Source organism: Branchiostoma floridae, chromosome 3, assembly GCF_000003815.2.
Source record: "Branchiostoma floridae strain S238N-H82 chromosome 3, Bfl_VNyyK, whole genome shotgun sequence".
Taxonomy (NCBI): Eukaryota; Metazoa; Chordata; class Leptocardii; order Amphioxiformes; family Branchiostomatidae; genus Branchiostoma; species Branchiostoma floridae.
In genome coordinates this window covers 12,081,930-12,094,700 of record NC_049981.1, presented here as the reverse complement: position 1 = coordinate 12,094,700, position 12,771 = coordinate 12,081,930, and the positions used below count along the sequence as shown (strand labels likewise).

The window sequence follows — 12,771 nt, the reverse complement described above, 5'->3', positions numbered from 1 at the left end:
TCCTTCCCCACATACTAGCGAGGTGAGATTATAGATACGATACTCATCACCCTCTGATGGCTTTCTATGAGTCGTTGTTGGGACTTCAGGTGTTGGTATCGCATATTCTGAACATGCTATGGCTTTTCCACCTTCAAGAAATATAGAACTATGTTGATAGGGGTAGCCAGCCTGAGTACAATCGGGAAAGTAGTTCGCTCCGACGTTTATTATACATGATATCAAGGAGGTTAAAAAAGTGATTTTATAATTTTTTAACCTCCTGGATAATATACAGTCGCTTCTCTGCTATTCCAGAAGCGTGACCTACTACCCGGATGGTACCCGGATGATAGATAAGGGTTCAAATAATGTACAAAAGCAACACGCAACTATTCTATTTCTATTGACCATGTAGACATGTTTTTGTTAGAAATGTAGACAGTGTGGGTACTTTGTGTGTGAACACACGCTCAAGACACACAAGGCAGAATACCGTGTAGGACTGCTGCAACGTTAAAACGATGATGTTTTTCAATCTCTATTTCCACAGAGCCTACTGGTGTGGAACAAGATGGGGACGAAGTGGATGTTGTCAGTAAGACAGAACAGACGAAACAGACCAACAAGGATTATTTCTAGAATATCTAACAATGACAGTACTAATGGCCTGGAACAATTGTACTTCATCTTGTGTGCACTAGTTCTATATAACCAGTCGGCCTGAATTACAAAGAAAGGAGACTATAGGTCAAATGGAATATATCTTCTTTTGTCAAAGAATATTAAGGAATGGTTCATTACAGCTGAAAAAGAACTACATGTAGATCCAGCCTCAGGCTAGTCACATGTGCAGTAAATATTGCATAGTTGACAAGTTGTGTAGGCTTCATGCATGTGCAGCAAGCCTACAACGAAGAGAATATCTATATATTTGTTTTCACCTATCTAGTTCTGTTTATTTCTGAACAACAGCCCAATAAAGTCATAACGGCAAACGTTCCATACCTTGATGAATAACGTTCAGGAACATTTTGTGTTACGTTGTTATCATACTGTTATGTCTTACTATACTAACACAAAACAGTTATGCTTTATTATATACTACGTACTATATATTTACTGTCATATATAACTAGTAAACGACCGAAATGTTCATCAGCGCGTAAAATTGGCGTGTATAACGGAATCAACACAACCCGCGGCCCGCCGATATAAAAACAAATTCAACATTAATATTTTGCGTCCTTATTTTACTGAGTTTGCTCTAATAGTCCAGGAGGAGATTCTCAGAAGAGGCCTAGAAATAGCGTTTCGTAGCACACCCGCACCCCGTACTATACTATAAGTCTAAGTCCGTTCCACCAACATGTCGGCTAAGTGTTGTTGTTTGGTATTGATGAGGCCATGATGGAAGACATAGAACGCCCGGTCTCCTCGGGTCGGCACGATTTCCAAGAGTTTCTTGTTGATGTCTTGCCGGGTGGTCTGCGCCTTGGCTTCCGCCTGAAGATGGTCGTCTAAGACGTTTTCCTGGTACAAGTAGTCGATGACGCCAGTGGGCTGCATGTCTTGTATAAGCTGGGTGTGATGTGAGCGCAGAATGTCTTTCCGACATAGGCGTAGCTGTAGCTCCATCTTTAGACGGCGTTCCTTTCCCGAACACCTTGTTTCGTATCTCTGCCATTTCAGCTCGGAGGTCTGAATAGTTTTCTTGTAGTTCGTCCAACCGTTTTTCTTGATTGGTAATGATGTCCTGTAGACGACTGTTCTCGTATTGCAGTTCTTCTATCTGTGCTTGGAGAATTGAGGGCGCTGTTTCTCCGTCAGTGGCATCAAAGGCGGGTGTACACTTGTTATGAGAGATTCTTCCCGCTGCTCGGCGTAGGATGAAGTCCCTTATAGCCTCGGAGCCGTAGTGCAGAGCGCGGTCGTACACGGTGTTGCCGTCATTATTCTTACACGTTATGTCGGCTCCCCTCGCTATAAGCACACGCAGGGCGTCCACGTTGTTACACCTGGCCGCCAGGTGGGCCGGTGTATTCCCCCACCTGTTCTTTGCATCCACCTCCGCGCCGTGAGCCAAGAAAAGCTCGGTTAGTTCTACAGACGCTTGTCGGTCTCCGACTTCCATGGCCTTATGCATCGGAGTTGTCCCATTCGCGTTCGTTTGTCTAACATTTGCGCCTTTATCCGCAAGGAAGCTCGCTAAGCTTACGTTTCCGGATCTTGCAGCATACCATAGAGGATATTCTTTAGTCAAATTGGCCTCCTGTAGATTTAGAGAAGCTCCTTTCTCCACTAGAAGTTCGACAATGTCAAGTTTCCCAACATCGCAGGCGTGGCAGAGAAAAGTGGAAATATTGCCGGGAGGTTCTGCGCCCCCCTCCCCATGCACGTACGAGTCGTTGACGTTAACTTCCCCGCCTTCTAAAAGCACCCGGACCAGCTTTATGTCGCCTTTACGGATAGCGTTCCACAGGTGACTTCTCGGGTCCGACATGGTGTCCAGAAACTATAGACTCGATGTCTTACAGAAATATCAACTTAACGTGACGTTTCCTCAACAGAATGTACATACGTGTTCAACAGGGTATAAGCAAGTTAAGTCACGTGACGTTACAGGTGAGGTCGAAGCCCTCAGGTAACGTAAGAAACTAAGAATGCATCAGTAAGCACCAGGGCCACCCAGCGGACAACTGTAGTAATGCACGTAGAAAAGAAAGTTGCCCGGATGCCAAACACAGGATAGGTTTTGTAGCGGGAAGCCCCCTACCAAAGTTGAAGTTAGCTCCCGATCTCTGAATATATCTCTTAACACAAGGGACAACTCTGCTAAATTTCCTTGTGGGTATATTAGACTTTTTTTAGAGTCAAGCCAAGGAAAGGAGTTGGCATGTGTAGGCCCTGAAAACTATTAGACATCAAACAAGGACAATTACAACAGGAGTCCATAGGTCAAAAGCCTCACTGAAGTAATTATGATGTTTGCAGTGTTGAATGAGGTGTTTTGTACCCTTCATCAGGAATAACAATTTCTTTAAAAGGCGTTTCCATTTTTGTGCAGGTAGTTGATCATTATAACACTATTAGCAACAGTGTAGCAAGCCGTCTGCTTGTAGAATAGCTAATTGACCTGACCTCGTATAACACACGTATTAGGCTGTATGTCAGGGACCAAAGCTTGATCAAGACATTATCATTTTCAATCTTGTTATTTTAATAAACATGCGACAATACATCAACAGCATTCCAGAATTGTTTTCTATATATTTTACCTTTACATCCACCAGTAAAACGATACAATTGATGTACATTTTTTGCATGTGTGGTATTCTGCAAGTAACTGCTCAACATTGTCACTGTTTACAATGGCTCTGGTTTTCAAGTTACACATTTCAAATCTCCAATGCCTATGCTAAGAAATTCATCTTATACTTAAACATGTTGTTATCCAAAGTGTTTAGCATCTTGAACACGCCTGGGTTGTACCAAGTTTACCAGGGGGACATTTGCTATATATTGCATAACTTTTAATCATTTCATCAAAATGGATTGTGTAAACCACAAACACATTTCTTTGGTAATTGAACAGATATATGTAGAAACACCACAATCCCCACTCCCCTGACTATGAAGTATAGTTATGTATTGGTGATACATAACAAACAATGTCTTTGCACTTGACATACATCCCTATACCTTTAGACTACTAGATAAATACTAAGGTACAGGAATGTGCACACCACTGTATGCATGATAAGCACCACCTTACAGCAACCATTTTGTAGACAATTTGCTGATGACTTGTGTTGAGGCAATCAAGGTATGAATCATACAATCATGCAAAAATATCACTACATGTACTTCCCAAAAATCTATACAACATACGGCTTTTACCGAGGATCGTTTCTTTAAAAAAAAAAAGGAAATACATTTTCGGATCAGGTGTCTTTAAACATGGCAAGTCTGTGCAATGTCCGCTGGGTAAGGTCAAAGGTGGTGAAGCTTATCCCTACAGCAATTGGCCCTTTGACCCAGTTCATGCTCAGGCCCTTGTACAGTCCTCTCCTCACGCCCTCCTCCTTGATAATCATCCGCGCCGTTCCCAGGATGCTACTGCACGGGTTCCCTGTCACGCCCTCCGTCTGCATACGGCGCCGGATCACGTCCAGCGGGTAGGACGCAGACTGGCCGAACAACCCCGCCAGCATCCCGAATATCAGTCTGTGGATGGGGTTGGGCTCCTTGCCACCTGTGAAATCTTGGGGGAAGAATAACACACTTTCAGTTTGTGTTTACCTTCACTAAGGGAAAAGTTATTCAAAACATTTTTTTTTTGCTCTGTTTCTTCCTCTTCTTTGTTCCAAATGGGTTAATATCAAACAGCTGTCACCATGGTGAAAATCAATTAAGCAGTTGTCTGTTATGCTACATGTATGAGAAGATTAATACATTTGTATATAGGTACTTGTTACCTTAAGTTCAAAATATATTTTACAGTTGCATTGCAATTGTTCAAATACCCGTAAAACATTTTTTAATAGACGTCGGGTCAAAAATTCAATAAACAGCTAATCATCTACTCTATTCAATTTTTTGGCCATCAAACTAGTCAAAAAGAAACAAGGTATCCATAGCTTTTGCTAATTTCCACTTAATGAAACCAGAACATGGCTCTTGTTCATTTCTACCCAATGAGCACTCACCTGCCAGTAGAATCTTCAGAGTCTCGTAGGTAAAGAAACTGGTGCCTGCGTATGGAATAACCCCAAGTATGGTAGGGGTGAAACCTCTGTACAGGGTCAGTCCGCCCTCTTCTTTGATAATGTGTGCGAAGCAGTCAGGAAGACTGCTGTATCTGTGGAAAACAGGGATCATGTTTTGATTGCCTTAGAAGTTTATACATGTAGTTCAAGCTGGTTTAGAAAACAACACTCAATCCATAGTGCAACATACTCTATGAAATGGGATAGTATTGCAAATTTTCAGGTTCAGGTCTTGATTCAGGTCCAGAAAATCATGTCCACACTTATAAGGGCTAAGGTCAGCCACCGGTAGGCCCAAAGTCAACATTGACTGTTGTGTTCACAATGCCTACCCACATTCAAAATACGATCAAAATCCATCCAGAGGTTCTTAAGTTATTGCTACAGAAAAACAAACACACACAAACACACACATACAAGCATACATAACCCAAGTCCTGGACTTTGCTAGGAAAACATTGCTACATACTTAGCCTTCTTGGTGACAGCCATCCTCGCCCTGACCATGTCCAGTGGGTACGTACAGCAGGAGGCTGTCACTCCGGCCATCGAGCCAGCCAGGAACCTGGTGTAGGGCGGCGGTGACTTACTGAAACAATATCAACAAATTCAGCACAACAACACACAACCTCAACAGTTACCCCTGTTACGATTTCTTTTTTCCCAGACCCATCACAGATTGTACTCGTTGCCACTTAGTAAAGTTGGGGTATCCTCATTATATAGCTTTAACAATCCTTGCATTTGGTGTGCAAAAGTCAGGTGTGACAGTTCATTTAGTGAAATATACTAGTAACCAGCTGCTGCTGCACTCCAAACCTGCAAAGATCAAAGCTGGCAAGATACACCAAAAGGCAGTTAGACTGGCTATCCCAGTTCTACAACATGCGTAATAAATTTCTGAAGTCTGTGACTTACAGTTTTTTGTAGGATGTCCTGAACATTTTCTTGTACTGTTCATGGGAAGCAAACTGTATTGCAGCATATGGTATGACCCTGGCCATGGTAGCTGAGTTCCCCCGCCATAGACTGAAGAACCCTTCATTCTTGTACGTCCTAAAGATGACTTTGTAGGCTTCCTAGAAGGCATACAGAAACAACTGTTAACTCCTGAGAATAACACAAAAACAACAGTGTATACTGTATTTTATGTCATACCTTGGCCTTGATAATGTATCATCTGAGTGTTTCGGATAGGTCTGTATTTTACAGTACCCCACGCTTTACGTGTGGCCACAAAGAAGTTGGAATTGATGTTCTTACAATTTTCTGTTTGACACCAAATTTCTGGTGCATTTTGCATCAATATGTTTATTCTTGAGGTAGATAGAACACAGTATATTTCGCATCGCCCTAGGTCCAAGCCCACCAGTCTTTGGCTGACCCCACCTGCAGTCAGCTTGGTACCTAATAATCTGCGTCATATTCTCTATTTCCTACCTACTTGATCATAATTATAACATGACTGGTCATTACAACACTGGAAATTGAGAGCATTGGGTTGAAAAACTTTAAAACTAAGACAAAAATACCAGCCTTGAACTATTGTGGAAAGTAGGTAAGATGTAGTGATGTTTGGGCTTACCTTTGCTGAAAATCTGTTATGAGATACTGAAAAACAAAGAACAAAGAACATATTACAACAGACTTATTTCACTGTCAGAAACAAAAGGTGGATAACACAGTGGATAAGGTTCCGGTTTGAAGTTTTTTTTACCATTCGGGGCCGATTTGACTGTCTCTGAGAAAAACACTAGCGCTTCTCAAAACATCATTTTTCGGACAATTCAATGTTTCCGATAGAAAAGGGTGCCTTGTCGCTGACCAACAGACTCAGTAAACATTTTCTGTAGAAATGTTATTTTTGGTAAAAACCATCAAAAATATAAGCTTTTCATCCAAAAATTGCTAATTTGGGGCCACTTTTTACAGGCCGCTACACGGTAAAAATGAGTTTTCCTGGGATAATGACTAACATGGCAATGAAGGTCAAGACTTCTTCTGTATACTGAGTAAAAAGGAAGAAAAGTTATCTGATACGTTTTCCGCGAGCTCCAATGGCGCTAAAACACCCAAAACGCACATAGAACGCACGATCTGGGTAATCAGGCGATGAAACGCTTTACCGCTATCGCATGCACTAATACCAGGAAGTGTTTGCCGCACGATCAAATCTCCGACACCATAAAACGCTACGAACAACAAGTATTTGGAGAAGTATAAAAGATTATACATTGCTAAAGCGGTAGCCGGAAAATCTAGAGCCAAAACTATAGAGAAAACCTCTGATTTGCACTTATTCTTAGGGACTATTTGGATATCTGGTCATTTGAAATTCCGAACCGGAACCATAACAACCCATTGTCTCTATCAGTCTATGGCCTCAAAAGGTCTTTAGTATGGGGTATCAACTTTTATCTGGTGATAACCTTAGTAAAAGGTGTTACAGTACTTTGTCTTACCTTGAAACATAATCTTGGTTCTGTCTAGCGGAGCGACCGTTGTCTTGGCGATGGCGCCTGCGATGGCCCCAGCTGCCAGGTTAGCCACCACTTTCCTCCGCTCATGTTGCTATGGAGAAGGAAAATACAGTTCAATCCAATTTCAATCTGGTACATGTATTATTGTTGAATAAACTAGCAGAAGCAACAAAGTACAATGTATGTACAACTGAATTGTTGATTGTTACAGAAACAACCCTTTACACATAACTACAGGTCAATGTTTCATTTGATGTCACCTGTGCCATGTTGGATTACAGTGTATGACTGTAAACCAGCTGCCTACATCGTCATCAGAGGATTCAAATTATAATTAGCATGACGTCAATAAAAAGCCTGTATAATCTGACAAAAAAAATACATAAGACATATGCAGATATGATTTATAAATGAAGATAAGATACATGTAATAACAAAATCTAAGTTGCAAGAATGTCAATGTTCTAGAACAACTAGCTATAGAACTTTTTCAAATCAGTTTCATCCTAGTAATCATTTTTTTACTGATCAATTTTAGTAGGACTTCAAAGCAATATCTTGAAACCTTTTATCTGATTTTGAGATCATATGACTTGAAGGGTTAAGTGTTTTGTTACAATAACTGGATCATCATTTATGAACAACTAAATTTTTCAATTAAGTAAAGGTGGCCACTGAAAAGTTTATAATAGTCAGTGGTGTCATCTAAGGTAGTTATCACAATGCTATGCAGCCTATGCTATCACAATGGTGGTGACATCATAAACATGATAAAGGAACCAACAGTGCCAGTGGGTAACAGTGTATAATGTTCAACTTATTCATTAGTGACATAGCATCAGAATTTGATCATTCCTGTTGTAACCCTCCAGTTCTACACTGTATGAATGTACCCTGTCTATTATATGCTGATGATTTAGTAATATTCTCAGAGTCACAACGTGGCTTACAATCATCTTTGTCTAGATTAGAAGAGTACTGTAAATCCTGGAGGTTGAAAGTCAACCTTAAAAAGACAAAAATTGTAGTTTTCACAAAGGGTGGTCGGATACCAAAAGACTGTTCCTTCTTGTTCAATAGTAATGTAGTAGAAATTGTATCTTCGTATTGTTATTTAGGAATAATTGTCAACTCAGCTGGCACATTCAAAGCCAATCACAAATACCTATACAACAAGGGGCTAAGAGCTTTGTTTGGAGTCAGACAATCCCTTGACAAAGCTGATGCCCCGTTGTCTGTTAAAAACAAGTTATTTGACTCCTGTGTCAAACCAATTTTACTTTATGGGTCGGAGATTTGGGGCTCCTTCAAAAGTTCAAAATCTTGTCCAATCGAATCCGTACATGTAAAATTCTGTAAACAATCCCTCAATGTCCCCAAAACAGCTAGCAATCTTGCTGCACGGGCGGAATTAGGGAGGTACCCCTTACACTTGGAGGCCTCCCTAAACGCCGTTAAGTTTTTCACTAGAGTTTGCTTGAATGTGCCGGCTGATAGTCTCCAGGCAGACGCACTTTTATGGCAATTAGAACTAGACTCTTTAGGTAGCAAATGCTGGGCTTCCGGTGTGCGGAAAACTTTAGAAGAATGCGGTTATGCCTTTGTTTGGCATTCTCCACACTCAATTGTTTCAAAAATGCCTTCAATCATCTCTGCTATTCAACAACGTTTAAAGGACATCTACTTTCAGACATTCCTACGCGAAATCCATAATGACAACAAAGGCAAATTCGCAAGGAACAAATTACGCTCATACAGACTGTTCAAATCCACCTACAACGAAGAAGAGTACCTTAAAATTCCGAACGAACGTCAAAGATCTATTATCACCAAACTACGACTCAGCTGCCACAAACTCCGTGTTGAATCAGGAAGGCACAACCGCACACCTCTGGAGCAAAGAATTTGTCAGTTCTGTAACCTGAACAAGGTCGAAGATGAAACCCACTTTTTATTAGATTGTAGTTTATATAGTAACGATAGAAGTATTCTTTTTAGCTATATTATAGGAAAGTTCCCTCGCTTTGAATATTTGTCTAGTGTTGAAAAATTCATTTTTCTTATGAGTTTTGATCAGACGATATTATACCAACACATCTCTAGCTACATATTTAACATTACTAAGAAACGAGAAGAAGTCGAACAAATGTATTAGACTAGATTTAGAATCTATGTTTTAGATTAGTATTAGAAACCATGTCTACTGTATTACTACCCTTTGTATCAATAAAGGCTATTACTTTATAATGGACTTTGCACCAATGAGCTACAGGTCAATCACCTTTACATGTCATTTAAGGTCACCGTAAGTCTGTACAGTATCTTTGCTAACACAGTGTTCTTCATACTCAAAAGCATCATTCTCAATGTACAAAATATAAATGCAAGCCAGAGAAGCTACAGACAAAACTCAGCTTAAGAGTAATGAATGCTGCAACCATCATCAACATTCCTTTCTTATTTTCATTTGAAGAAAAAGTGTCACCAATGAAAACCTATATACCACAATGGACAAAGAAAGCAGATGGTTTGTACTTGTAGTTTGTCCATATTTTTTTAAATGGTGATTTTACTAGTATAACTATAAAATCCTGTCACTGCCTCCAAACTGTACAACGCTTTGTGTGATGTGAAGTTGTGAACTATGCAACCTTTGACTAGTCTACCCTTCAGAGCTGAAGAAAGATGGTAGATCCGATGCAGTCTGAAAGCTTCTCACCACAGCTTCCAAGTTCTATAACGGCATAGAACATTTATCCGACACTTTCCAGCATTTTCAACACTGAACCATGAATAAACAAGCAGGCTTTTGGGCATTCCGGAAACTATTTAGTGCACTGCTTACTATGTTTCCCCGGCCATCACTACACGTGCATTGGTCTCCCACTTTCCGTGGTATCAGCAGAAATTAACACTTCAAAGAGAGTGTAACTGATAGCAAGTCCCTTGGGATTCTATTCCCAGGGGAACTTTAATCCGTCACAATAATATGACAAGGCTGATTATCAACGAATTTCATATTTACAACGTCAAATTTGTATCAATCGGCAGGCACTTACTCAAGGTTTCATCGGCAAATCGGCATGTCGGTAAACTGCCGGCATCGCGATCTAAACATGGCCCGAAAATGCATCAACCAGTGGCAAATCCTTTCTGCTGTTCCACTACACGGTTATGACGTTCTATGAAACTTTTAATCCGTTGTTTGATAAGCAAATGTCGGTAAATACGTTGTTTTGTGAATGGTTCCCAAAAAATATACCCACACAACACACTACAAACTCCTTACAGTACGTCCCCATGTGGGGCTGTTGGTATCGCCGGTGAGATCCGTCTTGCTGTGTATTGGGATGTGAGCATTGCAGATTGGGGGTGCTGATGCACATTTTCAAAATGGCGCCTGTGTTCGGAAGGCTGCCGATAAGCATAACAAAGCCGCGTTGTACTTGAAGGAGAGACATTCCAAGGCATGTTGGTTGTCATCAATTGACAGTTCATTGATTTGTTATTTATTCACTGTGATTATGGTTTTGTGATGTAAAGACGTAATGTAAGATCCCTCGAAATCATGACCTCTGCCCCCGTCCCACGGCTTCATTAACGGCAGGAAAACACACCGGAAGATTGATTAACTTGCTGCTCCAACATACGATCTTTGAGAGCTCAAATTTTCAAGGTTTTATCTCATACATGTTACTGGTTTTATAAAGCACTAGAAAGAATTTGCATGCCAGCGGTAGATTTTTACTGACAGATAGGTGATGAAAAGTGTCGGATAAAAGGGGTGTCGAATATACAGTTTGTGCCGTTATATCATGAATAGCAGTAATAGATTCTCTACGTCAAACTAAAGTACAAATGTATATTGAATCAGTGAACTGACCCGTCTGATTTCTTCCTCTTCCTCTAACGTTGCCGTCCTGTCCTGGATCGCTTTGACGGACGCAGATTCCCGCGACGACTCAATCATAGCAGATAACTTCTGCTACATCTAAAGAAAACAAGAACCAATGTGTAACATCAATCAAGAGGTTCTGTTTACACAATTGAGAATAAAGAAAACAGTCTTCTTCCAGGTGTTGTCCCCTTCTTTTGATGTATTCTGAGGAATGACTCCATTCTACTCTAACGTTACCAGTATTCATTGTAGTGTGTGTTCTCCAAGCAGAGGTTGATTGGGAAGATTATGAACTTCTTCTTATGAACCAATGTCACTTTTCTGATGGCCTGGCCTGCCTAATATTTTGTTATTAAATCAGGTTCCTTTCATATCAAATGTGATGCGTGGCCTTTATGATTGACATCTGCCCTTAATCTGTAGGTATGTGGGAGGTTGAATATAGATCACATGTACGTTATTATATTTCAGCCATACCATAGGTATGGTGAAATATATTGTATTCGTAATGTTTCTTTCTTCTTTCTTTCTTTCTTTCTCCTGCCAAATCTTCAAATTGAATCAACTCCGCCGTTTTTTAACCGATTGACTTGAAATTTGGCACAAAGGTAGAATAAGCCAATACCCTCAGGTGTTTTTTTTCATTTTTTCATATCTGCCTTTGAAATGATTTTATTGAGGTTCTTGTCAATTTTTATGTATATTTTGGGCTCCTGTACCCTGGTATTACAGCCGAATGACATGAAATTTGGTACAGAGGTGCCCTGATCATATGCCCACCCAGATTTAATAACAGTTTTGGTATACGGTACAACAAAATGCTTAATTTTGCGATTTTTGGCCATTTTTTGACAAAAAAAGCACATTTTTGCCTCCTGTACCCTCGTTTTACAACCGAATGACCTGAAATTTGGTATAAAAGTGCCCTTCAATTTTGTGCGCATGAATTCAATAACAGTTTTTCCATACAGTACAACATAATGCTTAATATTGCAATTTTATGGCCATTTTTAGACAAAAATTTGACATTTTTGGCTCCTGTTCCCTCGTTTTACAACCAAATGACCCGAAATTTGGTAAAGGGGTCCTCTAGATATTTATCCAAATGACCCATGTATAATTTTTGGCATGGAACACTTTAAAATGATATATTTGGGAATTTTTTGGGTCATTTTCCAATGGCCAAAGGGGTCAACGACCTCAAGGCCTATTGTTGCATGAGGGAGATGGCTGAAATATGCTGTATTTGCTCTCAAGCAAATGTCGGCCTTTCTAGTTAGCTATATGATTATGAATTTTCTTCTAAATGATTAATACTTTGTATTAGACTAGTCCATATACTGAAGATTAACTTGTTCAATAATTACCTGCATGTATGCAGGTATGGTTTTGATGCTGGTGGGAACTTTTCGGTAGCCGGGGATGTAGGGCGCTGTATCTCGTGAACGGATGGTGCGAGCACGACGATTTTTGGTACGTGGGTTGGGGATGGTAGCCTGACACTCAGGTGTGATTTTGGGCCTCCTGGCGCTTGACCTTGACATTGAAGGTGGCATTTTTTGTGTTTTTGGGGCACTTTTGGCGCTGTGTGTCCGGAACGATACGCGCGATTGCGACGATTTTTGGTGCATGGGTGGGGGGTGTA

At 40.5% G+C, this 12,771-nt stretch overlaps 3 protein-coding genes across 5 annotated transcripts in view; 1 reads left to right on the top strand and 2 right to left on the bottom strand.

The window, feature by feature from the left end:
• The window catches only part of LOC118411565, a 4,603-nt gene extending 3,613 nt beyond the window's left edge, over positions 1-990 (top strand). For all 3 annotated transcript variants that reach the window (XM_035813925.1, XM_035813923.1, XM_035813924.1), the window contains one exon: positions 533-990. In XM_035813925.1, coding sequence (XP_035669818.1) covers positions 533-621 — 89 coding nt within the window. In that variant the 3' untranslated portion in view covers positions 622-990. The remainder of the gene's footprint in view (positions 1-532) is intronic.
• LOC118411566 (ankyrin repeat domain-containing protein 50-like) lies at positions 731-2,818 on the bottom strand. The gene has a single exon (XM_035813926.1). The coding sequence runs from the start codon at positions 2,480-2,482 to the stop codon at positions 1,322-1,324; it is 1,161 nt and encodes a 386-aa protein (XP_035669819.1). The 5' UTR covers positions 2,483-2,818; the 3' UTR covers positions 731-1,321.
• A 360-nt stretch (positions 2,819-3,178) lies between these two features.
• The window catches only part of LOC118412191 (mitochondrial coenzyme A transporter SLC25A42-like), a 13,974-nt gene continuing 4,381 nt past the window's right edge, over positions 3,179-12,771 (bottom strand). The window contains exons 2-8 of the mRNA XM_035814911.1: positions 11,112-11,219; positions 7,211-7,319; positions 6,334-6,359; positions 5,667-5,827; positions 5,218-5,337; positions 4,689-4,840; positions 3,179-4,243 (exon numbers count right to left, since the gene is read on the bottom strand). Of these exons, the coding sequence (XP_035670804.1) occupies positions 3,924-4,243; positions 4,689-4,840; positions 5,218-5,337; positions 5,667-5,827; positions 6,334-6,359; positions 7,211-7,319; positions 11,112-11,198 (975 nt within the window). The 5' untranslated portion in view covers positions 11,199-11,219 and the 3' untranslated portion in view covers positions 3,179-3,923. The remainder of the gene's footprint in view (positions 4,244-4,688; positions 4,841-5,217; positions 5,338-5,666; positions 5,828-6,333; positions 6,360-7,210; positions 7,320-11,111; positions 11,220-12,771) is intronic.